This window comes from Octodon degus, unplaced genomic scaffold, assembly GCF_000260255.1.
Source record: "Octodon degus isolate 3935 unplaced genomic scaffold, OctDeg1.0 scaffold00173, whole genome shotgun sequence".
NCBI lineage: Eukaryota > Metazoa > Chordata > Mammalia > Rodentia > Octodontidae > Octodon > Octodon degus.
The window spans coordinates 2690315-2717204 of NW_004524749.1; the positions used below are offsets into that span (position 1 = coordinate 2690315).

General features: G+C 40.1%; 1 protein-coding gene across 6 annotated transcripts in view; it reads left to right on the forward strand.

Annotated features, from left to right (window-relative positions):
- Cyld (CYLD lysine 63 deubiquitinase) overlaps nt 1-26890 on the forward strand; it is a 59661-nt gene that overhangs the window by 13817 nt on the left and 18954 nt on the right. For 4 of the 6 annotated variants that reach the window (XM_004643394.3, XM_023703501.1, XM_023703503.1 and 1 more), the window contains exons 5-10: nt 15565-15573; nt 16727-16825; nt 19532-19648; nt 23679-24058; nt 25039-25204; nt 25970-26111. In XM_004643394.3, the coding sequence (XP_004643451.1) occupies nt 15565-15573; nt 16727-16825; nt 19532-19648; nt 23679-24058; nt 25039-25204; nt 25970-26111 (913 nt within the window). The remainder of the gene's footprint in view (nt 1-15564; nt 15574-16726; nt 16826-19531; nt 19649-23678; nt 24059-25038; nt 25205-25969; nt 26112-26890) is intronic. The other 2 variants (XM_023703504.1, XM_004643395.3) reach the window with 2 other exon arrangements.

The following is a 26890-nucleotide window of genomic DNA, read 5'->3' on the forward strand; positions in this document are numbered from 1 at the left end:
CTGTAATTGCAGCACTTGGGAGGCCCCAGACTGGAGGATTGCTGTTTGAGACCAGCCTGGCCTATGTAGTGAGTTCAAGGCTAGCCTGAGCTATGTAGTGAGCCCCTGTCTCAGAACAACAACAAAAAGCACCAAAAAGCTCAAAGTAATAATTACTTGAGGGGCCTTGGAGATGGCTCAGTAGAATAAGCACTTGCCTGGCAAGCACAAAGGCATGAATTCAATCCCCGGTTCTGGGAGGGGTGGGGGTGGGGGAACAATAATTACTTGAGATAGTTGGGTGTGGGGCTTGAGGAATCCAAGGTGACTCCAAGGTGACTCCAAGGTGGAAGGCTGTAGCACTGTTTATCCACGCGGGAGAGGGCAGGAAGACAGAGCACATATGTCAGTGGGAGGGCGGTGTGCAGTCAGGATTCTGGTTTTGAATGTATTAAGGCTGAGATGTCTATTAAGCAATTTCATTTGAATGTTTACTATTCTAAGCATGCTTTTTAAATTCTTGAAATATGTAATAGTGCAGAAACTTTATGTTTAAATATGGAATATGTTTACAAAAGGGTATAATAATACACATCAAGAGTAACAGTGAATACTCAGGTAACTTGCCATCCAGGGTAAGAAATAGAACAGTATAGAAGGAAGCCTGGGTCTGCTTAGGTTCCCTGTTACATAAGATGATAAAATTCTCTTATCTAAGCCTCTTGCAGTTGGAGTTTCTGAAACACTCTCATTGTCACAGGATGAAAGAGGAAAATGGTACATTCTTTTTGAGACAGGCTATAGCATGAAGTGGTAGCTAACACCAGGCCTAAGGAGAATTCTTAGAGATCTGTTACTGTTGTGTGGTCCTTGGACTTGCGGCATCAGACTGACCCCCAAAATTGTTGAGGAAGTAAAACTCAGTGCCCTGCCCTAGAGGAACCAAAGCAGGTTCTCAGGGAGTGATACTGGGAATCCTGCTAGGCCTCTGTTTCCTGTCCTGTCAACAATGTGAGAAACATGAGGAACTGGGTGTGAAAATGGTTGGGGGGGCAATGAAAGGTCAAGGGGAAGTGGAGAGATTACGCTATGTGAATTTCCATGGACCTACTACCCATGAGGAGTGCAGTTGTTATATGTGGCGAACATGTGAGGCTAGGGCTTAGCTCAGCAGTCTAAGCAGCTGCCTGGCCGGTGCAAGGACCTGAGTTTGATCCCTGGTACCACATGCTGTGCCAGCCCCAGAGCCTGGCTCTGTGGTGCACGCCTGTAATCCCAGCACTTGGGAGGCTGAGATAGGAGGATCACTACGAGTCCAGTCTGTGTAGTGAGACCCTGTACCAAGTGAATAAATAAATAAATTAATTAAAAAGAAAAGCATTGTGAAATAGAAAGAAAAGAAATAGAACATTTTAAGTATGTCAGGAACTACAGAAGTATCTTTCCCTCATGATTGTAGTATCCGTCAAGGGCTAAGCACTAATTTGATTTTTTTTTTTTTTTTTTTTTTTTATTTTAGGGAAGGGTCTACAGGGTGTTCAAGGTCTCACTACTAGATTGGACTCGTAGTGATCCACCTGTTTATAGCCTCCCAAGCGCTGGGATTCAGGCGTGCGCCACCACACTAGTCTCAGTTACCATCTCAGTGTGCCCTGGGGGTGGGGCCAGCACTGCAGGCCCTGGGGATCAAACCCCCAGCCACTGTGCCTGCTTGCAGAATTTCCTTTATAGTTTTACCATGTCTCTATGCCTAAATGGTGTATTGTTTAGGTTAGCTTATTTTTGAACATAATATAAATAGAAACACATTGATTGGTCTTTAATTATTTGTATCACTTACTTAAAATGAATTTTGGGATTCTTTTCTGTGGATGGGAGGCCTGATAGTTTATTCGGTGTCACTGCTTCATGGTGGGCTTCATTTTGGGACTACCTTGCCACCTGGTGACCCGTTCTCATGTTTATGCTTCGGGTTACTTCTTTGTCTGCTTCAATATTTGGTACTGATTGCAATGCTTGCCGGCCTGCTGGCTGAGAAATGGTGTCTCAAGGTGGTTTTAACTTGCTTCCTGGTTACAAGTAGGGTGAACTGCTTTTCGTATGTTTACGGAGCATTTATGTCTTCTGTTGAAGACTGGGCCCCTTTGTGTGTTCTGCTCATTTTTCTGCTGCTTATTGACTTATGATTTCTCTGTTTGTAAAATTTTCATAGTGTTTTATTAGAAAATTTCGGACATAGACAAGTGGAAGGAATTCTGCAGTGAGCATCCTCTGCTCTTGCGGTTAGCACTGAAGTATGTATCTGCTCATTTCTCCACTCGTGTAATAATGTCTCATTTTTATACACTTCAAAGAAAATTACAGACATCAGTTTACTTCCTCCTAAATAGTCCAACATGCATATAATTAACTAGAAATAAGTACTTAAGTTTTTTTTTTTCTTTTTTAAAAATGTATTTAGTACAGGGTCTACAGGGTCTCACTTATACAGAACTGACTCATAGCGATCCTCCTGTTTTCAGCCCGGGATTACAGGCACGCACCACTATGCCCAGTCTTTTTTTTTTTTTTTTTTTTAAGATATAGGTCACATATGTAATGCGCATTGGATTATTTGAGTTTTGACTAGTTGATGTATCCTAGGATTAGAAATCCCTATCAAGTTAGTAAAGCAGTTTTGATGGGAAATACATTCACACGACTCAGGTTTTCAAAAGTAAGTCTTGTTTCTAGTTTTTCGTCTCTTCCATCCCAGTTGACCCCTTACTCATCCTCTGTGACTTTTTTTTTAATTTTTTTGACTATTTTTATTACATATATATTTTTTTCCAGAGCTTCTTTATACAAGTACATATTCTTATTTCTTTTTCTACTTTAATATAAAAGTAAACAGGTACACTTCTGCTTCTTGTTTATTCTCATAACCTTGTGTCTCAGCTCTTTGTATGTTTGGATAGAGAAGTGGTTCTTGGTTTTTTGAGGGGTGGGGTTTAATACAGGGTCTCACAGTGCTAATTCAGGCTGACCTCAAACTCATTACATAGCCCAGGCTGGGACTGAACTCAAGGTGATCCTTCTGCCTCAACTTCCCAAGTGCAGGGATTGCAGGCATGTGCCACCACACCCAACATCTTGTTCTTTACAGAGTTGTCTTGTTTACTTTTCTGTCATTGCTGAGAGAAAATACCAGGTGCCCAAAATTAAGGAAGGGAAGCTTTATTTAGTTCACAGTTTGTGGAGGTTTCAGCCGTACTTAGCTGGCTCCAAGACAGAGGGGCACATAGCAGAGGGCAGCAGTTTGCTGCTGAAAACAGCAAAAGCAGCAAGGGTGAAAAGGGAGAAGCAACAGAGAGCAGGCCTCTTTCCCTGTGTTGTATTCAGGCTACCCGCCCTAGGGCGGGTGTAGCACTCACACCATGATCCTAGCATTGGACCATGGATCAGTCACAAACTCTAAGAGCCTGGCTCACAGCTGCATGAGGCTTTGGGAGGACATTTATACACAAATCATAACAAGATTATACTTTCCCATTGTAGGAAAAACAATTCCATAATTGATTAAACCAGCTTTTTTTTAATGGATATTTGTGTTGTTTCAACCTTTATATTATTCTACACCACAAAACTATGACCTTATATATACATGTGTATTTCCCAGTGTGCTAGCAGGTAACTTCTTAGAAGTGGGGTTGTTTGTGATAAAAGTGTTCATGCATCTGTAGTGTTACAGATGTTGTTAATTGTTCTCAGTCTTGTTTATAGCAATTGTTTATAACGCAGAATACAAAGGTAATTTTTTATAGGTTTAGCATGAGAGTATATTATTAAATTTTTTCCCAATCTTGTAGGTAAGAAATATATTCCAGTATAGTTGCATAGTCAAACATCTTTTCATATGATTAATGGCAGTTTATATTTCTTTTGGTGTTAACTGTTTATATCTGTTGTCAATATTTAAATTGGTATTGGTGTTATTTTTATCATTAGCTTCTTTATACATTAGTGTGTTAAACTCTTTTGTGATGCAAGGTGTAAATGTTCTATTTCCCCACCCTATTTTCCATTTGTCTTTTTAAAATTATTTATCTGAAAACCTCATTTATTTTTATTTTGTAACAAGGCTTACCCTTTTAACCATTCTCAAGCGTATGGTTCAGTCATTTAAAGTGCATTTACCAGATTGAGCAACAGCTAGTGCTGCCTGTTACAGGATTCTCTTAATCTGCTCAAACAGGAACTTTGTACCTATTAAGAAATGACTCCCATTCCTCTTTCTCTTTAGCCTCTGGGAGCTTCTGGAGTTGCTTTCTGTCTTTACCAATTTGCCTATGCTAGGTATCTCATGTAAGTGGATTCATACAGTATTTCTCCTCTCTATCTGGCATATTTCACCTAGCACAGGCTCTTTTGCTTTTGATGTTTTTTGCCATGTAGGATTTTTAATTTTTTACCCAACTAAATTTATCAATTGTGTTTTTGGTTCTGGATTTGGAGTCACTCTAAGGTTATAAAAAATTTCCCAGTGTCTTTTTCTAGTACTCTTGTGGTTAGTATGCCTGTGATTCATTTTTTTTTTTTTTAAAGAACTATATATACAATATCAAATGTGGACCAAATTTCTTTTCTTTGTCTTCCCCCTAAGTAAGTACCCAGTTGTTCCAATATCATTACAACATCAGCAGAAAGTCCATGTTTTCCCACTGATTTCAGATGTTACTTCCATTGTGCTGATTTCCCATGTGCATTTTGTGTTCCTCTGGAATTTCTCTTCTGTCTCACCATCTACCTTCGAGAATCTTTATGTTTTAATACTAGTAGCAGTAGTTCTATCTCATTGCTATTTTCAGTTATCCTATTTTACATTATTATGTATTTTTAATTTTTATTTATTTATTTATTTATTTTTCTTTGCTTGGTGTCATATTCAGGGCTTTGCAAATCTAGGAACGTGCTGTACCACTGAGCTACAACCCAGCCTTCTATATTGTCTTCTAAAACTTTGATGGATTAGCTCTTCACTTTTGGTCTGTTATCTAGAACTATCATTATGGGTTGGATATAGAACATGGGTATAGGTGTGCAGTTCGGGTGTCATGCCTGCTGTGGATTGGTCAATTTCCCACTTATACGCATGTGTAATTCTGTCTCTTCTTAGCCTGCACTAAGGCCTGTTGCCCTTTGTATCATAGCTTTAGAAGCTGTGGCAGCTGCTAAGAGTGTATATCCTTTCTTGTTATTTTCTTTTTCCCTTAATGAGTCTCTGTACTGTCCTTGGCCTTTGGCTTTTCCTGTATGTTTAGCTATCAGCTTCTCAAATATTACAAGAGAGTTCTGGTAAGATTTCAGTTGGCATTGCAGTTGATCTGTAGTACGAATTGAAGTGAACTGGTATTTTGATTATATTAAAACTTCTAACATATAAACTGTGTATCTTCTCATATTTAATCTCACTTTACTAAAATTTTATCCTTTTCCATGAAATATATATATAATTTGTTGTTTTTAATGAGGCAGTGTCTTGCTATGTTCAGGCTGGCCTTGGACTCGCTTATGGAGCCCAGGATGGCCGCACATTCATGGCGATCCTCCTTCTTCAGCCTTCCCCCAAGTGCTGTATGCATTTTTAATTAATTAATTAATTTGTGGGACGGGGGATCAAACTCAGGACCTTGTGCTTGCCAAGTAGGCGCTTAAGCCACTGAGCTATCTGGTTGGCCCACTGTATGCATTTTTAAAATGCATTTTTATGTGTTATAAAGTACAACATATTTTCCAGTAGCATTCTACTGACGTATAAAAATACAATTGATTCTTCTAAAAGGTGGACTTATTGAGAACTATTTCACATAAAATTTGGTTATTTAAAGTATACATTTCCAAGTATTTTAGTATATTTACAGCAATGAGAAGTCATTGTTCGTTTTAGAATATTTTTATCACCTTTAAAGAAACTATATTTTTGTGGTTACTGTTACTGCCCTCTTTCCTTGTTTTTCTTGAATAGCCACCATGGTAACTTCTTGTTTTTATCTGGGAGAGCTGGAGGTTTTTCTCCATTATATTCTATTTAGAGAAGTTTATGATAAGCCTAATATGTTTTTCTTTATATGTATCTTGCTTAGAGTTTTGCTCAACTTTTGAATTTGGAATTTTTGCACTTATTTAGCCAAATGCTTTCTCTGTCCCATTTGATTTTGTGATCTCAATTAGCTATCAATTAGAATTTTTAAAAAAAAGTATTTATTTGATACAAGGTCTCACAATGCAGTTGCACAGTGTGCCCTGGGTTTTGGGGCCGGCAGGGCATGTGGTAGTGGGCACCGAACTCGGGTCTGTGTGCTTGCCAGGCAGGTGCTTAGACTGCTGAGCTACCTCCCCAGCCTCCGTTAGTATTTTTAATGGCCCTCAAACCCTTGTGGTTTTGTTAACTTTTTTCAATATTTTTTCTCTTCATTCTTCACATGCTTTCTTTTGTTCCATCTTCAATCTTGCTGACTTTTTTTTCTTTAATGCATATTGTGTTGTGACATTGGTCTAAGGGATGGTTGCTGTATAAAGAAAAGAATTTTCTTTCGCTTACAGTGTTACAAACTGGAAATCCAAGATTGGATGTCCTTGTTGGTTTGGCTTCTGTCCAGGGCCTCATGCTGGGAGTGCATGCCAGAGGCAGAGACTGGCTGCAGGACTGGAAGCCAGAGCCCAGGGAGGGGCTGCCCTTGCTCTTTTATAGCAGCCTGCTGTGGTGAGAACTCTCCTCCCAAGAGCAGCTCAGCAGCTCGGGGACTTTGCCAGCGGTGCTCCCAGTGACCTAACTGCTTCCCGCTAGGCCCTCCCTCCTCCAGGACCGCCATCTTGTACAGCCTTAGTAGTGACCACACTTGCAGCATGTGGTTTGGGGACGCCCAGAAGCCATGTTCAAGCCCATAGCATCATCCAGGCAGTGTATTTTGATGTGTTTCAAAGCTCTTTTTAACTTTCTTTTTCTTTTTTTTTCTTTTTTTGTTTGTTTTTAAATAATTTTCATTTCTTCAGTCAAGGACTTCTTTTTAAAGAAGATATTCATTTACTTCTGTGAATACGTTGTAGTTATGCTTGCTGTTTTAATTATCTTTATCTGTTAATTCCAGACTCTTTTATCTTCATCTGTGGATGGATTGCTGTTATGATTCTTTTTGTTTTGAGAATAGGCCATAATTTATTTGTTTCTTTTTGCATGTGGAACTATTCTGGACTATATCTTTGTGCTGCTGTTGCTTTGCATCCCCTCATACTCTGCTTTTTTCATGCAATTTTGCCTGTGTACAGGGTTTTTTTTTGTGTGTGTATTTTGTCAAAGTTTCTATCTATCATCTATAGGAGAAATAGTCTGGTAGGAACTCACTCTACTAGAAGTTCTGCTTTTAAATTATATACATTTTTGGGTATAGAGATATCTATTCAAGAAGAGATTTCCCTAGGAAGGTATGGTGACATTTGTATATTTTTTTAGGGGGAGTACCAGAAATCCAACTCAGGACCTTGTGCCTGCCAGGTAGGCACTGTGCTGCTGAGCTATCTCCCAGGCCCAGACATTTGTGATTAGGTCTTATTTTTGCCATCTTTTGCTATTTGAAATATACGTTCCTTTTATTGTGTAACATTTTCCTTTTTCTCATAGTGTTCACTTATGGGCCTTGAACCCAGGACCTCAGGCATTCTGGGCAAGTAATTTCACAGTGGGGCAGGGCCCCAGCCCCGCCATTGGGCTGTTGAGGTTTTTTGTTTCTTCCCTCTCCTCTGCTCTCCTGCTTTGCTTGCCTCCTTTCTTCTCTCCCACTTTCCCTCCTTCCTTTCCTCCTTTTCTTCCTTCCATTGGAATGAGTACAAAACCTCCATAGGAAGGTTCTTTCAAATTGGAGCTTATTGTTCTTAACCTGGAGTGGTATTGGTCCCAGGTGCATTTGACAGTGTTTTGTTTGTCACGCTGAGGAGGGAGATACTGTTGACATCTGCTGGGTGTGGACCAGAGCTGCTTCTAAACATTGTACTGGATGGCTCCAGCGCAGGACGCAACGACAAATTGTCTGGTGCAGAGTGTCAGTGGAGCATATTGAGAGCCCCATCTCACTAACACACTGTGATAGTGACGCTAGTTCTGTCTAACTTGCTAAATGGTAAAGGAATTTTCTTGTAAAAATGTTGCCTTTCATCATTTATGTATTCTTGCGGGGTTAACTAATTATGGCTAATGATATGTTCCCAGAATCGCAAAGTTAAATACAACTTCACTCACCAAATCTGATAACTTTGTGGGTTTCCTATTTAATTATTTTTTTGGTGGTGTGGGAGAAGGGTGATCAAAGGATACTCTTGAAAACCCAAAACCTTAGTCACCTTTATTTATTTATTTATTTATTTATATATTATGTATTTAGTACAGGGTCTACAGGGTCTGACTATGTAGACTGGACTTGTAGTGATTCTCCTGTTTTCAGCCTCCCAAGTGCTGGGATTATAGGTGCGTGGCACCATGCCCAGTCTCAATCACAGCGTCAGTGCGCCCCGGCATGCTGGGGATCGAACCCCTGCTACTGCACTCTGCCTAAGCAGGCGCTTTAGTCTGCTGAGCTATCTGGCTGGCCCTCTTAGCCATTTTAGATGGAGTTTAACTATCTGTTTTACCTACTTTAGTTGCATTTTTAAATTTGAATTTTAAATTGGAAAACTGTATAATTTATTACATCATTATATTGTACAACCCAGGAGACTGGAGAAGTCGTGGCTGATCTTGTCATTAAAGAAAGAAAGAAATACCTGAAGTATAAAGTTGGCTTATGTATAATTGATTGTATTTTTCTTGGTTTGTTGTAAACATTTGAAGTGCCCCTGCCCCAACTCTACAGTGGTATTGCTTTGAGTATGTTTTCTCTCTCTGAATTTAGTTTGAAATGTTAAATTATCTTTAGCTCTGCAGTAGCACTTAAGAAACAAAGGAAAGAAAAGAAAAAACTACCATTTCTATCTCTCCTGTGATAGAAATGAATATAACCTGGATGGCAAAGTATTTTTTTAACGGTATTTATCTTAAAGACATTTGCAATTATATTTTGTTTAAATATTGCTAAGAATTAAAACAATACAAGTTGGTGGGGCATCATGTGTCAGGCACGTGGTCGTCTAGATCAACTGTTGTCACCCACATCATGCTGGCTGAGAGCAGGATGAGAAGGGAGAAGAATGCTTTCTGTTTCTTTCTTTTAAAGCGTGGCATTCATAAACCCTGAATAGGAGCTAATTAAGAATGATACCAGCTTTTATAACATAATACATAAATTATACTTATTTGCCAACAAAATAAAGCTTGCAAACAGACTTTAAAAACTAAAGTTGTTTAAACAAAAATTAATTTAGTTTATTTGAATGAATCTTCATGTCTGTTTCATGTCATTAACATTCTTTTCTTGAGGGAAAAAAAAGAGTCACAGTGTCTCCTTCAGTTGCTTCATTTCTTTTTCTTGCCCAATTACCTTCCTTTGTGGGACAAAATTAATATATCCAGCATTTAAGAAAAATTCTTTGGAACAGTTGAACAGCTGGTGAGATTAGGAAAGAGTTTTTCTCAGTCAATATTTTGTTACTGTTGATTTCTAGATACTTTAGACTGAAAGATGCAGAAATCTTAGACTTGCTATAAAAAATGTCCTCTTTTCGTTGCTGTTTGAAACGCTGACACACATAGCAGGACATGGTGTTCAGGCTCCTGAATATTGTATTTCTTGAAATACAGTTGACAGGGCCGGCCACATAGCTCAGCAGATCAAAGCACCTGCAAGCAGGCACAGGGGCCAGGGGTTCGATCCCTGGGCCTGCTGTGCTAGTCCCACCCCCAGGGCAGGCTGAGACAGTAATTGAGACTAGGCGTGGTGGCATGTACCTGTAATCCCAGCTCTTGGGAGGCTGTAAACAGGAGAATCACTACGAGTCTGGTCTAGTACTGAGACCCTGAACACCCTGTAGACCCTTCCCTAAAAATTAAAAAAAAAAAAAAAAAAGATATACAGTTGGCATATAGTGAGCTGCGCAGATCTAACGTGTATAGTTTGCTGTCTTAACATACATGTGCACCCATGACACTGCCAAGACAGTGCCCATGTGCCCCAAAAATATGTCCTTTGGGATTGTGCTGGTTGCATCTGCCATCTCCACCCCAAGTCGGGCGATAGGTGATCATCTGTCACTCCACTTTTATTTACATTTGACAGAATTTTGTGTGGGTGGAATAGCTTGAGTGTACTTTTGGAGGCTGGGGGCTGGGTTATTTCACTCAGCCTACTCATTTTCTGATTCATGCCTCTTGACCTCCTCACTGCTGACAAGTGTTCCCGTTGGTTTAGTCATTCCCTTGTTGATGGACACTTGGGTGGTTTCTTGCTTTTGGCCCTTATGAGTAATGTGGCTATGAAAATTTGTGTGCAGATCTTTACTTTTTGCTATGTTTCTAGGTGTGAAATGGGTGCTGCTGTGGTCAGTGATTTTTGGCTTTGCCTTTTGCTAGTGGCCAGTGATGTCAAACATCTTTGCATATCTTATTTTCATCTGTGTGTCACCCTGGGTGCAAATCATTTGGCCAATTTTTTTATTACTGAGTTTGGGGAATTATTGATAATTCCAAATAAAAGGACTTTCTCAGATACATGATTTATAGACACTTAAAATTGTTGTAGATTCACCTTCGCTGAAAGGTCATTTGCCCATTGGCTAGTTTGTCCCCATGGTGGCGTCTTGTCAGCGGTAGCCCAGCTTCACAGTTGGTGTTGGAGCAGTGTGGTCCGCACACAGGACTTTCCAGTCAGCACAAGATCCTGTGTGTTGCCTCCTCCTTCTGTACAGGTTCAGCTCTGACCCTTCCCCATCTCCTTAACTCTGACAGCTGCCCACCTATTCTCCATTTCCCTGGTGCCATTTCAAGAGTGTTCTGTGGAGCGTGACCTTTTGGGATCAGCTTACTCTGCTTGGCGTATTTCTCTGGAGAGTCGTTTTTGTTTTGTGCATCGATGGTTTCTTCCTTTTCATTGCAGATAATACTCCGTACTGTAGATGTTCCCCTGTTGTTTAATGACATATCCATTGAAATACACTTTCTTTTTAGCTTTTTGCCCTCATAAATCACTTCTATAAACACTTGTGTACAGGAGATTTTTGAGTGAACACAGATCTTTGTTTCTCTGGCATAATTGTTCAGGTATGCAGCTCATACATTTACATGGTTAGTTCTTAAAGCAGCAGTTATACTTTCCTAGAGTGATGTCCTATTTTACATGACCATCAGTAATATGAGGAAGCCCACCTTTTTTACATCTAACATTTGGTGTTATCATTATTAATTTTAGCTGTCCGAAAGATGTGGCGTGATAGTTCGCTGTGGTTTTGTGTTTCCCTGATAACTCATGATGTTGAGCATTTTCCTGTGTTTATGTCATCTCTAATATGTCTTCTTCAAAATTACCTCTTTTGCATAGACTCTAATGAGATTATTGTTGAGTTTTTTTACTTGGTTTTTTTTTTTTTTTTCCTGTATTTAGGGCAGGATCTACAGGGTGTATAGGGTCTCACTGTGTAGATGGGACTCAGTGATTCTCCTGTTTTCAGCCTCCCAAGTGCTGGGATTACAGGCACGCGCCACCATACCCAGTCTCAATCACCCTCTCAGCATGCCCTGCTGATGGGGCTGGCTCCTCATGCTGGGGATTGAACCCTGGCCGCTGTACTCTGCCCAAGCAGGGGCTTTAGTCCACTGAGCTATCAAGCCAGCCCCCCCCCTTTTTTTGAGACAGGGTATCCCTATGTAGTGCAGGCTGGCCTTGAACTCACTTATGTAGCCCAGGCTAGCCTCCAACACATGGTGATCCTGCTGTCTCAGGTTCCTGAGTGCTGGGATTATAGGTGTATGCCACTACACCTGGCTTAGTGTTGAGTTTTGATAATTCTGTACATATTATAGATACAGTAGTAGTCTTGTATTAGACCCATGATTTACAAATATTTTCTCCTGGCCTGAAGCTTATCTTTTCACTCTCTTAGCAGTGTCTTTCATGGGGCAAAAAATTTTGATTGTACAAAGTTAAATGTATAAAATTTTCCTTTTATAGATTCGTGTTTTAGTGGCATGCCCAGCAACTTTTGCCCAATGCTAGATTTGGAAGATTTTCTTCTCAGTTTTAAAAAGTTGAAGTATAATTTATATACCATTAATAGTAAAAAAAAAAAAAAAAAAAATGAGAACTGTAGAATTTCATCCTATTAAAACATATTTCAATAATATCAAACATATTTACAGTGTTTTGCATCTGTCACTATTATTGCATTCCAGATTTTTTGGTCATTCTGAGTGGAAATCCTTGATCCCTTTGCCCCTGCCTCCTTTCTCCTCCACCCTAGCAGCCACTAAACTGTCTCCATGGAATTGCTATCCTGGATGCTTCGTGCAAATGACGTTTGTGACTGGATTGTTTTACTTAAGCCTATCTTTTTCAGGGCTTATTCCAATTGTATTATGAGTCTATTCAAGTCCTTTTTATAGGACTTGAATTAATATTGTGTGAATTTTGTTTATCTGTTCATCAGTTGATTGTTTCTAATTCTTGACTATTACAAAAATGTTGTCATGAACATTTATATAAGGGTTTTTCTGTAGCATATGTTTTCAGTTCTCTTGGGTATATGACTAGGAGTGGAATTGCTCAGTCATGGTAATTCTGTATTTAGTCATTTTTGGAACTGCCAGATTGTTTTCATAGTGACCACACTATTTTATCCCCTTCTAGCAATATATGCAATTTTTTTTTTTTTTGCCTTTTCTCTTCTCTTTTCTTCTCTGCCTGTCTTTCTTTCTTTCTTTCTTTCTTCATTCATTCATTCATTCATTCATTCATTCATTCATCAGAGTTTTACATTGTCCTTTAAGTGAATGATTCCTTTTTAATTGATTTTTGTAAGATATGAGCCTTACAAGTTTTTAAAATTTTGAGTTTATAGCTATCTTATTGTTTCAGCACCATTTGCTGAAAAAGCTGTCTATCTTCTGTGGGCTTGCTAGTGTACCTTTTTCCAAAATCATTTGGGCGTATTTGTGGGTGCCTCTTTCTTGGTTCTCGATTTTCTTCCAGTGATCTCTGTGTTCTAGCCTACTGCCAGAACCACACTGTCTCAATTACTATAGCTGAGTGGTAAGTCTTGTGAACAAAAGCATTTGCCAAAACATTTTAGCTATTACAGATCTTTTGCTTCACTATATACATTTTAGAATTGAATTGTACACATCTCTGCAAAATCTTGATATTTGGAGTCTGATTTTGGAGAGAATAGATGTCCTTTGACTTGGTGAGGCTCACTTTTGTCTCTGCGCATGGATGTTTCTAGGCTGCTGGCTTCGGCAGGTCTAAGATTGGTATCTGTGTGAGTCAGGGAGGAAACCCAGGGAGACCCTGTCGAGTGGCTGCTTGGGTTTGAGGTCCCTGCGTGGCCTCCGTACTTTCTCCAGCTTTCAGAGTTTTGTGATACTTGTTCTATAAATTCTGGCAAAAGTTTTAATTGTACTTAGTAGTATGAGTAGGGAAAATTATATCTACTCTATCTTCCTAAAACTGAAAGTTATACCTTCCTTTTTAAGTTAACAGTTGGTTTGCAAGATCATTTTCTGTTAGTACATAAATTCCACAAATAATTTTTTAAGTTATTGTATTATATTGTTTGAATATTTCATAAGCTTTTTTCACCAGTGCCCTCCTGATGATTTAGGTTGTCCTCAGTCTTGTTCTTTTATAAATAGTACTTCTGTGAATAACTTCATAATGCACATTTATCAGATTGCATGTGTGCTGGTAGTGTGGCTAAAGATAACGCCCCAGTATAGGACTGCGAGGCCAAGGGGTGTACGGCTTAGGTGGTGCTGAGTACCTTCCTCTGAGGTTGGTGTCGGTCTGACTCACGCTCGGAGTTGCCTACGTAGGCAGCATTCCTGGTCCCATGAGACAGAGCCCCCAAAGGATATTTTGAATCACCAGGTCTCAGCATGCAACTGTGGTGTTACCTTTAAGGTCTCATGTACATACACTTTTTATATGCAGTTGTCCAAAATATAAGGCAAGTATTCATTCTTATCGGTAATCTGACACTGGGGAAGATTTGGGGTAATTGCTCTGTGTGGTACAGTTGGTATCAGATTTTACAGTACCACATTCTAGTCAAGTTAATCTATATTTTCCTCACCAGATTTTTCTTTGCTGGTAAATTGTCCTTCAGGTTTGAATTGGGCTGTAGATGATGATGTTAAGCAGTATACCAGTTAAGCAGTTTCTGTCCATTTAGTGAGTCATTCAAATAGACATTTCTTTTGGTTTGTCAAAACTTACTGACTAGTTTACTGTTTACTGATTTTTAGCCTAAGGATTCTCCAAGGGATTTTCCTTTTATTTTTAAATTTTTTTCCTTTTATGATTAAATAAATAGGAGTAATAGATTAAGTTTTTAATATCATCATTGTGAAATGCACACTTTAGGTCTGTTATTTGTTTTTCCCTAAAACACTGTTCAAGTTGTTGTGTATAGCAATAGTTTGCTCCTTTTTATTGCTATATAATATTCCACTGTGTGAGTAGATTACAATTTTTTAAAATCTATTCTCTTGTAGAATTGATTGTTTCCAGCTTCTGGTTATTATGAATAGGCTCATGCTGCTTGGTGGTCATAGCTCTGTTTTCTGTAAATTAGTTGTCTCTTAACATTTATTTGAGAGGCTTTGTTTTTTTTGTGCCACATGGTTTTGGATCATGATAGCTGTGAAGAAGTAATAAGAAATACTTGGCACATAATTGCTGGATGGCAAGCTTGGTGTGGTTAGAGTTCTCTTGCCGTGTCCTGCTCCGTAAGGTGGTGTCTGACTCCTCCTCAAAATCTCTGGCAGAAGGTGACCGTAGTTTCTGACCCCACAGCCCTGTAGTTCCCATTCCCAGCCTGACGACCCCTCCCTGGCGCAGCTTGTCTTTGCCCTTTGGGCCCAGGACTTCTCGAGGCTGCCCTCACAGCTTGATGGAGAGAAGGCGCCCGGAACTGGCCACAGGGCCTGCTGCTGTGGCTGTGTGTCTCGTGCCTTAATGGAGATAGCGCTTTTCAAGCAGGCGTATGCAGTTGATTACAGTTAGTAGTGGAAATCGGCTTTCTGTAGGCACTTTCTCTTCTGTAATGTGGGGAGGCTCCCAGCACAGGTCTTTCTTCCACGGTAGCTTTCACAGGTAATATTTGTACTGTACTCTCAGCGTTGATCAACTCATTGTTAATCAGTATACTGTTTGAATTAAAATAACATTCCAGTATCTCACTTGCTCATATTTGGAGCAGATTTAAGATGTATAGTTTAATGTGTGTTTTCCTCTTCCTCCAACCCTGGAAAATGTTACCAATCATAAGTTACATCAAATTAATTCAATATGATTTCCTTTTTAAAAAACAGTGACCTTTCTCTTATATTTAAAATGTAAAAATTTTCCTTTATTTTCTTTCTGTCCTCAAAAATCCACTGTGGGTGATAACGTTTTTGCTGGTACACAGCTTTATCAGGTATGACTGTTGAGTGTCATGTTGGCCTTCATGAGTGTGTTGTACTTTTTAAGGATAAAACTTTTCATATCAACTCTTCTACATTTGTTAGATCAGTATTTGAATATCTTATAAATGTAATGGGATTAAAGCTTTAGAATGCTTTTATCAAAAACAAGTTTGCCAAATTTATTACACTTATACTTTAAAGAGAATTTTAGGGTGTTTTCTCCAAAAATATTACTGTTATATGTCTCTGTTTTTTACATTATTAATCTGTGTGTAATTAATTCTCCCTGTTTTTCCTGTTTATATGTGTGTTTACATCTATGTCTATGTTATTCTTAACATATATGTGTTTTTAAAACTAACATATATTCCGCATGAGCATATTCCTATGTGATAATATATTCCTACTTAGAGTTTTTTCAAACTGTTCTATGAAGTATGCTAATCTGTTACTAAGCAGAATGGTACAGAATAGTATTATCACATAAGTTTGCCCATTCCTGAGAGTCTCAATGTGCATTAGGATAGTAAGGCTTCTGGTTTTATGCGATAAAAAAACTGTCCTCATCTGAATATGTTCTAGAAACCTTTGAGTGTGGAATACAGAGGGTGTTCTGAGCATACTGATTTGAGGAATGCTGCAAAAATTGTGAATATGGTTTTCTTTGTAGTTTTAAGCCATCAGATAGCCAGTTGTGAAGGCCCATGCCTGTAATTCCAGCGTTCTAGGAGGCTGAGGCACAGGGTTCTAAGTTTGAGCCTAGCCTGAGCAGCTTAACAACTTAGTGAGACAGAGTCGGAAAATAAAAAATTTGAAAGGGCTGGAGATGTGGCTTAGTGTGAAGGCCTTGAGTTCAGTCCCTGGTACAACAAGAAACAAAAACAAAAGACCCCAACAAACCAAATTGGATACATATTATCGAGTTTTCAAGAGTTTGAAGCATTTAGCTGAATTGCATTTTAGAAGTATATTTTCTTATAAAAATTGTATTTTGAAATACAGCATTGCTTTTCTTTTGATGCTCTTTAGAAGTATTTGTAAAATTGTAAAACTTGTGCTTTTTGTTGAAAAGAGGCTTTTTTTTTGTTTTTGTTGTCATTGTTTTCTTATTTCTGGTCCATAAAAATTTGCTTTTAGCTTTAAAAAACATGTTTACTGTTTCAGATAGCGTGACACAGGAAAGGAGGCCTCCCAAACTTGCCTTTATGTCACGAGGTGTGGGGGACAAAGGTCCATCCAGTCATAATAAACCAAAGGCTACAGGTATGAACAAGATGCAGTTCTTAGTAACTTTTATAATACCTTTCCCAGGCAGTAAAAAGTTTATAAACTATTTTGCTATCGCATATACATAGACTTACTTCTTTTCAACATTTTAAAGTAGATGATGTTGCTTAAATCATTAATTCCTTACCTTTTACCTGATAAGTTTCCTGTAGTATTTGAGTCTTCTTCTGGTCCATGATCAGCTGCTTTGGAAACCCCTGCTTTTGAATGTGTGTGTGTGTGTGTGTGTGTGTGCGTGTGTGTGTGTGTGCACATGTGGGTGTGTACATGTATGCATAGCAGAAAGTCACAGCTATATAACCATACATGGGTAGTTATATAGGCTAAAGTATGCTGGAGATAATAGGGAGATAATTAGATGTGGCACAAATTAAATTGCAAACTGCTAAACAAAAATTTTGTCTCTCTTCAGAACTTTCTCATGATACATGTCAAATTTATACCTCTTTTTCTGTTGGCTTCACCATACTGCATAGATTGATAGGGTGAAACAAACCCAAGAGCATTCTGGGAGGCTGAGGCAGGAGGATCACAAGTTTGATCACAGCCTGGACAAAACAGCAGTTTAGTGAGATCTTGTCTTAAAATAAAAAATATAAGAGATGCAGGGGCCGGGGCTTGGTCCCCATTGTGCCATTCTGGCTCCCTTCCCAGGCAGTGCTGAGACAGTGATTGAGACTGGGCGTGGTGGCGTGCACATGTAATCCCAGCACTTGGGAGGCTGAAAACGGGAGGATCACTACAAGTCCAATCTGTAGTGAGACCCTGTTGACCCAAATACATTAGAAATAAAATAAAATAAGAAAGGGCTTGTATTCTTTCCTTCCTTGACTCCTTCACTCCATTTTTATTTTCTTTCCTCTTCTCTTTTTCCTCTTCTTGCTCTTCCTAGTCCCCATTCTCTTCCTCCTCCCAGTATCTCCCTTCCCCTTCTCCTTCCCTTCTCTCTCTTCCCCTCCCCTTTCTGTCTTCGGCTCTCCTTTTTCTTTTATTTATTTATTTATTTAGGTACAGGGTCTCACTATGCAGCAGCTCGGACTCATAGTGGTCCTCCTGTCTCAGCCTCCCGAGCGCTCTGATTACAGGCATGTGTTACCATGCCCAGTTTCAGTGGCCTGCACAGTGTGGGCACAACATGGAGTACTGGGGATTGAACCCAGGTCCTTGCACTTGCCAGGCAGGCACTTAGACTGCTGAGCTATTTTCTCAGTCCTTCTCCTTTCTTTTTTTGATATCGGGTCTCATTATGTTGCCCAGGATGGATTTGACCTCCTGGCCTCAAGCAATCCTCTTGCCTCAGTCTCCTGAATAGCTGGGATTACTGGTTTACTGGGTGCTGATTATATTACAGCATTTGTGAGGTAAAGGTACAGAATGTAGGCCTGTCTGCTTGACATGGAGGGTGAGAGCTGGGCTTCTCTGGCTTTTGCAGACTCCTGGCTCTCTGCTGGGGCGCATTGTCTCAGTAAGCACTACGGTAGTGCCATGTCTGGATATGTCTGTGACACAGCTGTACTAATGTTTGCATTTAATATAGCAATATAGAAGAAATGGGGCTGGGGAGATGGCTCAGTGGAGTAAGTGCTTCCCTGGTAAGTGCAGGGGCCTGAGTTCAATCCTGGGTTCTGAAAAAAAAAAAAAAAAAAGAAAAAAGAAATAATAGTGCCACATTTTTCAAACTGATGAAATTAAGTGACAAATTTTATGGTCAGCAATTCCAAAATGTTTAAATATTGAATGGTTTTTTTTTTTTTTTTTTTTTGCGGAACCAGGGATTGAACTCAGGCCCTTGCACTTGCTAGGGAAGCACTTATTTCACTGAGCCATCTTCCCAGTCCCTGAGTCTTTTTTCTTTAGAATTATTATTTTTTCTTTAATTTGTAGTTTTGCAGTGTCCAGCATTGAACCTACAGCCTTGTGTATGGTCAGCAGGTGCTCTTGCACTGGGGTGCATCCCTTGCCTGAACTTTAAAACTTTTTAAACTTAATCTGTGGTCTGATCTGTATACAAGATTGGGAGATTATGTTCTTCCAACAGCAACTGGTTTAAAATGCAATCAGGTGTCATTTGTGATAGGAACACATTCTGAGAACTGCATCATTAGGTGATTTTGTCTTTGTGCGAACGTCACAGAGTGTACACAAACCCAGCTGCTGTGGACACACCTATACACCTTTGTGTGTGTGTGTGTGTGTGTGTGTGTGTGTGTGTCCTTTACTGAACCATCAGGGTGTGAGTTTTAAGTTGTGAATTTTAAGTAATTCATCAGATGCAGTGGGAAATGGTAATCTTGACATTTAGAAGTAAATTATATATATAATTTCTTAGAACAGTTTGCATTTAAACAGAATGAGCAGGCTTGAATTTATTCCTGCTCTTCTTCTGCATTGGCTCTAAAGGGCCACCAGTATTTTAAGTGAAGACTACAATGATAAAATATATTGTATTTGTATACTTCTATTGGTTGTACAAACAAATGTGAATATGTTTTAATTTGTCTTATTAAAAACTGTGATGGGGCTGGGGGGATGGCTCAGTAGAATAAGTGCTTGCCTGGCAAGCACAAGGGTCTGAATTCAATCACCGGTTCTGCAAAAAAAACAAAAACAAAAAACAAACAAACAAAAAAAAACTGTGATAACATATTGGCTTTATTTTTAAAAGAAACTTTTGTTTTCTAGGATCTACCTCAGACCCCGGAAACAGAAATAGATCTGAATTATTTTATACCTTAAATGGATCTTCTGTGGACTCACAACCACAATCTAAATCAAAAAATGCATGGTACATTGATGAAGGTAAACTATGATTTTAGTGTTCTTTATAGCGAACTCATCCTCTTAACTCATCAAAAAAAAAAAAAAAAGATTTTAAATCAATATTTGCATGTTTTTGAAACAGAATGAATAAACATTTGTTAATATTGCTAAACTAAAATGCTTACACATTCTGAACTGCACTGCTGTTAAGGTTAATAAAACACTTAAAATGTTTAGTAGCTCAATCTCTTAATGATCTACTTAGAGTAGAAGAGCTCTAGAATCAGTTGAATTATTTGAAAGCTTTTCTGTCTGGGTCTTTCTTGACCTCTTTAAAACACTCCCTTTAAAAAATTCCACATTCCCTTGGTTCTGGGACAACCTTTTCTTCTGGCATGTTCATTTTCTTGTCCATCTGTTCAATAAATATTTACTGAGGTTTATTGTATGCCAGACATTCTCGGAGGTTATAATGGTGGGGAAAAAATAGACATTGCCCTTGTGCTTTCTGAGTTTACAGTCAAATTGTTAGGGTAGAAATTAATCAGGCACAGATGCAGATGTGGAGCTGCAGTGGAATGAGGGCAGCGCATGGAATGCCGTGAGGGCACTGAGATGTTGCCTAGGGGCTTGGGGTGTCTTCAGAGGAAGCGACAGCCACCTAGGCTTACAGAGTGAGGTGACAGTGGGAGAGGACAGAAGGGCTTTTCAAGCAGAGGGACTGGCATATGCAAAGGCCTGGGGAAGAGTGGAGCCTCCTGTTTGCCGAGGCTGACAGGAGCCAGTCTAGCTAGAGTGAAGACAGGTACGGCCTTTAGTGAGATGAGAACAGAGCAGCAGCAGAGCCAGGCCACGTGGAGCCCGAGCGCCCCGCTAACACTGTGCAGGGCTACAGGAGGATTTTCAGCAGCAGGTGAGGTAACCAGGTTTGGTCTTGGGAAGATCCTTCTGGCTGCAGGGCAGACGGTGGGTTGGAGTGGGGACCGAGTGAGTGCAAGGCCACCACTGAAGGCTGTTGCAGGTCTCAGTAATTGGCTGTAGTATCTGCAACTTGACTTGGGAAGACATGGGGAGAAGTAGATCTGAGATTCAGTTGAATCGGTAGGAGTTCTATAGGGCTGGAAAGCAGAGTTTGGGGGGAAAGTGTATCAGTGATGACCTCTGGTTTTCTGGGTTGCATACTTAGATGGTGGTAGAGGAAGGTGAGGAATTTGATTTTGACTGTTGAATTGAAGGGGCCTTTCCAACTTCTTAGAAAGGAATCATCAAGTGGGCAGTTGGATATGGGTTTGAAGCCTAGAAGAGAAGAGCTGGACAAAGAGATGCCTAGGTGTCATCACAAGGTGGTTGAAGTCTTCCGAATAGTGCTATGAAGGACGGAGGTGGGGGGGGGAGGGGGGGAGGGGGGGAGGGGGAGGGGGGGAGAGAGAGAGAGAGAGAGAGAGAGAGAGAGAGAGAGAGAAAGGATGGAGGGCATAGGTTGTGATTGAACAAGGAGCTTAACATCCAGTGTAGAAGAAAGGTAAGTCTTCAGCAGAGACTATGCAAAAGTGCCCAGGGGATGTGGGAAATCCAAGAGACTGTTAGGTCAGGAAGCCATGGAGCACATGGGCAGCATGCGACGGCTGTGAGGGCAAGCAAGGTGAAGACCACACAGTGCCCGCTGGATTTTGTCATCTGAGGTCACTGGTGACCTTCAGGGTTCTCTCCTGTGGAGGAATTCTAGCATAAGTCAGCCTGGAGGATGCTGAGGGTATGAGGAGAGGAGAGGGAGGCGTGAGGCATATGCATGACACAAGGATGGGTTGCATCCATGTCTGTTCCTGCTTCCACCCTCTCTGTCATATCTGTTGAAAATGAGTCGTCTTGATTTCTTCATCTTTTACATCCCTGAACTCTCTCCCTGCTTCTTCATTTCTAACAACCGTGGTTTCATTCAGACCTTCTGTTTGCTCTTGTCTGTATTAATGTGGAGCCTGTAACTGGCTTCCTCTCAGCAGAACCAATCTTTTCAGCTTCCTTCAAGCCAACTGCGTGGACATCCTCCTCAGCCTTATTGAGCTGGCCTCTCCCACTCACTTGTGCTGTGGTTCTGTTGTTTGTATACTTTTTTTTTGTTTTATCCTCATAACAACTTATTTTTTTATAACAACTTTATGAGGTAGATACTTTTACATATACTTTCATTATAGTGGTTAAATTACGTATGTGCATGTTTAGTCATAGGAGGGCCAGTATTCAGGCCTTGTTTATTTAACTTTTCAAGCTTGTAATCACTATACTGTCTCTAATTTTCAGAGTGCTTTTTCTGAAGATTTATCTGTCCTTGCCTTTCCTTTGCATGCTATATATTACTGTTCCCCGATCCTTGAACATAAGCATCCAAATTCCTGGCTTTTTCCTGATGGTGGGGCCTCTGTCTCAGCTCTGTCTTCTTGTCCTGCCGCAGTCATAGGACTGGCACCATTCTTAGGATGTACTGAGCTCTCTTTGCCTCTTTTGTGTGTGTGCCTGCTGCTTTGGCAGCCTGGAAGTCCTTCCTATTCTTCCACCTTCGCGGTCTGGCTCACTGCTATTTGTTTCTGAAATCCCAGCTCTTTAGTCTATCTGTGAAGCCTTTCCTTTGCTCTTCTACCTCTCCTAGGTTAGACCAGGTGTCCTCAAAGCAGTTTTACTGCTTTTCTTTCTTTCTGCTCAGCTGGACTCTAAGTTCCTATGCTCAGAACAGGACTTGACAGTTGTGGTTTTAGTGATTGTGTACAAACTAAATGAAAACAAGAATTTATAGTACTAGAGACCTCTATAATGGGTGCGTACAGGGCCCATCCAGGTATACCGTGGTGTAGGCCCCTCTTGCCTGGTTGTTACTGGTAGATTTGCTAATGTTTTTCTTATGGGGTCATTTTTGTTTTCTCAGGAAAGGAAACTAGCAATCATATTCCAGGCAATGTCAATTATTCAGGTTTATGCTATAATTTTATTTTTCTTATAATATGTGTTCTGTATTATACAAGAATATTTCCAATTAGGGCCAGCCAGATAGCTCAGCAGATTAAAGTGCCTCCGTAGGCAGACGCAGGGACTGGGGGTTTCGATCTCCTAGGTGCTGTGCCGGCCCCGCCCCTGGGTGCACTCAAATGGCGATTGAGACTGGGCGTGGTGGCATGTGCCTGTAATCCCAGTGCTTGGGAGGCTGAAAACAAGAGGATCACTATGAGTCCGATCTGTGTAGTGACACCGTGTAGACCCTGTACTAAATACATTAAAAAAAGAAAAAGACTTTTTAAGAATACTTCTAACTACTTGATTCTACCTGAATCTAATATGTAATAATTTCATGAGATAAAATTGGTCCTTACAGACCTGCGTGAAACATAAAAGAGTGAACTTTGTGCAGAGTAGGTCTTCATCCTTAAATTAGAAAATAGAAGTCATTTAGTTATAAGAGAATATTGTTCCTTTAGTTAGTTTTACTTATATGACATTTTAAAAAGCTTTTCTCTACAGCATGTGATTAATTTACTTTTTAAAAATAAATATGTTACAGGTACTTTCTTGTGTTTGTGACATACCAAGCATTGTAAATTCAACCCAGGAAGGACTTAAAGCTGCTGTTCTCATGGATCTTACATTCTGGTTGTGCACTTGCATGTTAGACTCTCTATGAGTGTTGCTTTCTGTGTGCTTCACAAGAGTTCTTTGTTTCCTTTTCTTTTTCTTGTTTTTAAAACTTATGTGTTCCATAAATTACTTAGAAGTGCTTCTTAATTTTTGGTATCTTTTTATACTGATTCCTAACTTGTATTATAGGCAAAGAATATATCTTAGGTAATGCCAGTCAGTAATAGATTTTTTAAAATTTTGAATAATTATGTTCTGTTGACTGAGGAGAAAAGTTTGGGGCTGGGGAGAAACACTTTTGGAGATAGTAAATTTGTAGTGCTTGTAAGAATCCTAGTAGAGAGGTCGGGTGGGCAGTTGTACTAGGTCTGTGTATTGAGTTTCAGAGATGTAAGGCATATTCAGTATTCTTGAATAAATTTCCCTAATTAAGAATAATTGTTTAAAGTTGCAGAGGATCCCGCCAAGTCACTTACAGAGCTGTCTCCAGACTTTGGGCACTCCTCACCACCGCTGCAGCCTCCGTCCCTGAGCTCCTTATCCAGTGAGAACAGATTTCACTCTCTGCCCTTCAGTCTGACGAAGATGCCCAACACCAACGGCAGCATGGCTCACAGCCCGCTCTCACTGTCGGTGCAGTCTGTGATGGGTGAGCTGAACAGCGCTCCTGTGCAAGAGAGCCCGCCCTTGCCTGCGGCCTCCGGGACCTCCCATGGGCTGGAAGTGGGCTCGCTGGCTGAGGTGAAGGAGAACCCTCCTTTCTATGGGGTCATCCGCTGGATCGGCCAGCCTCCAGGGCTCAACGAAGTGCTAGCTGGCCTGGAACTGGTAATGTAATTTGACCTGAAAGCTACAGTTCTTTTCTATGTGGGGATTTGTGAAGATTGTGCGTGTGTGTGTGTGTGTGTGTGTGTGTGTGTGTGTGTGTCTTGGCTTTTTTTGGGCAAACTATTGTATTTGTCAAAAAAGCCATCACTAGAGAAAAATATTCCCATTTAGCTTGGCTTCTCTTTAAGCTTTTTCTAGTTTGCTTTTAAGTTAGTTGATGGATAGTCAAAGGAATAAATATTGGCTTTTAGGGTAATGTATTTAGGTTCCTTTTATTAAATGGAATGCAGTAAGGAAAACATATCTATTAACAGCTTTTTCCTTCCTCAGCTTCTTTCTCAATAAAGATGTATCAATTATGGCTTTAAAATTAATCACCTACATATGTAGAGATCTTTTGAGCTCTTACACTTTTCCCTTTGGAGTTTGTCAACAATTTCATAATCGGGAGAGGAGAATTTGAATGTGTTTAGCGTATATTTAATATATTTCTTGGGTTGTTTGTTTTTTTGCTTTCTTGTTTGTTTCTATACGAGTGAATACCATTGGAGAGAGAGTTAGAATACTTAGCTTCTCCGTTCCACTTAGTTTTATTTACTTAGTTGTATATCTTGTATTGTTGGGGATGGGACACAGGCCTGGTGCATTCTGGGCAAGTGCTTTCCCACTGAGTTGCATTTCCCATCTCACCCTCCTCTTACTACTTGTGGAAGTGATACAGGAAATTCATTCATTCCAGAAAGCGATAGGCATATGTTCTGGAAGAATTGCATGGAGGACCTCCTGCAGGATTAAGGAATTAGATTCTCAGGTCATTAGCTGTGGGCGGAGGCACCAACACCTTCCTGATACTGCTCACATCACAGGAATTAGGAGGGAATGTAGCGCAAAGGTGAACCCAGAGCCCATCCTCAGTGCCTCCGTTTTGTGGGCTGTCTTCCTAAGGGCCGCAGGTACATGTGGAAGCCTTTGTTTTTCAGGAGGATGAATGTGCAGGCTGCACAGATGGAACTTTTAGGGGCACCCGGTATTTCACCTGTGCCCTGAAGAAGGCACTGTTCGTGAAGCTGAAGAGCTGCAGGCCGGACTCCAGGTTTGCGTCCCTGCAGCCCGTCTCCAATCAGATCGAGCGCTGCAACTCCTTAGGTAGTGGGTGCTTTCCATTTACTTACTAATAGGAAGGGACTCCGTTTTCTCCCATTTAACAGTAGGGATGGTACAGTGCTTAAATGAGTTTCTTGCCAATAGTCATCAAACTAGACATTTTAAGTGTATTAGTTAGGAAAATTGGGACTTAAATGAGAAATAGTAGGATATATTGTTCCTTTCCTGTTGACTAGGCATTTAATTTTTAGGAGTACAGGAAGTAGAAATTGAAACGTAACTTTTTTGCAGTGATTCATTCTTGTTGTGTTAAGTGCCCCTGTCAGATGTCCTGTCAAGAAATCAGCATTCAGCTGGGTGAATGGAAGACAGTTGTCTTACCTGGTATGGGGACAGTTTCCTGGTGCTGTCCCTTTCCAGTTCTTGACAATAGGGACCAATTGCAGCGTCTCACAGGTTAAGCATGTATAAATCGATAATGCTTCTTTATGAAAAACATTTTTTGTAATCTTGAAGAAACACTTGGGATTTTTTTTTCAGACTTGAAAATGAAGCATTTTTGATAAGTATTTTACTGGACAGATGTTCTTTACATGTTGCCTAATACTCTTGTTTTTGAAATTGTGAAAGAGATGAGATTGAAAATGAATAATAGCCTTTTTTTTTAAAAAATAATATAGGCCAAATAACAGTTAACCAAAGATTGAGAAACAAATTTTGTGTCAACCAAAACGTATTTTAAAAGAAAGACATATATACTATAATAGTTTAAGAGAATTCTTTTCACTTTCATTTTTATCATGGCAGCATTTGGAGGCTATTTAAGTGAGGTGGTAGAAGAAAACACTCCACCAAAAATGGAAAAAGAAGGTTTGGAGATAATGATTGGAAAGAAGAAAGGTATCCAGGGTCATTACAATTCTTGTTACTTAGATTCAACCTTATTTTGGTGAGTCTCTAATGGGGCTGGGTACGTGTGTGTGTGTGTGTGTGCGCGCGCGCTTGGGTGTCAATGTGAAATGGATTACTAGCTGCCTCAGAGAAGGGGGGCTACGTGACTGGGGCTTGGGAAAGGGAGACCCGCCTTCCACAAGGAACTCTCTGAAAGTTTGGCATGTTTTCTTCTGTTTCTCCATCTGAAAAGGTAGTATAAAAAGTAATGCAGTGAATAATGAGTAAGAGATGAAGGATGGTAATACATGTGGGGCAGGTGCACCAGGGGTTTCCAGAGTGAATAGACATGGTATCTTTGTGACTTGCTGCTTGATGTATGCCCTATGTGTTTTAGTAGGTAGAGGCAATCATAAAATGATTTTGTTTACAAAATGTTTTTAATAGAAGCACTGTTGCCTGAGAGAGAGAGAGAGAGAGAGAGAGAGAGAGAGAGAGAGAGAGAGAGAGAGAGTTTTCCAAAGTGGAGCAACTTGACATGACAGGAGTGATTAGGCTCAGAAGATGGAAGCAAGAATCTTTAGGCCCTGAGGATTGTGCACTGCCAGTCCTGCAGAGCGTGTCCTTAGAACTAGGAAGTGAAGATGGGATGTTAACTTTTGAAAAGCAGAGAAAAGAACGAAGGTGCTGAGCCATTTTGTCGGCAGAGTTCTCTCAGTCTCCTGGATATGTTGGCAGGAATAAGCCTTGTAGTATTGTTTTCTTTCTTTTAAATGTATTTGGTTGCTACAGGGTCTCACTATGCAGCTTGGACTCATGGTGATCCTCCTGCTTTCA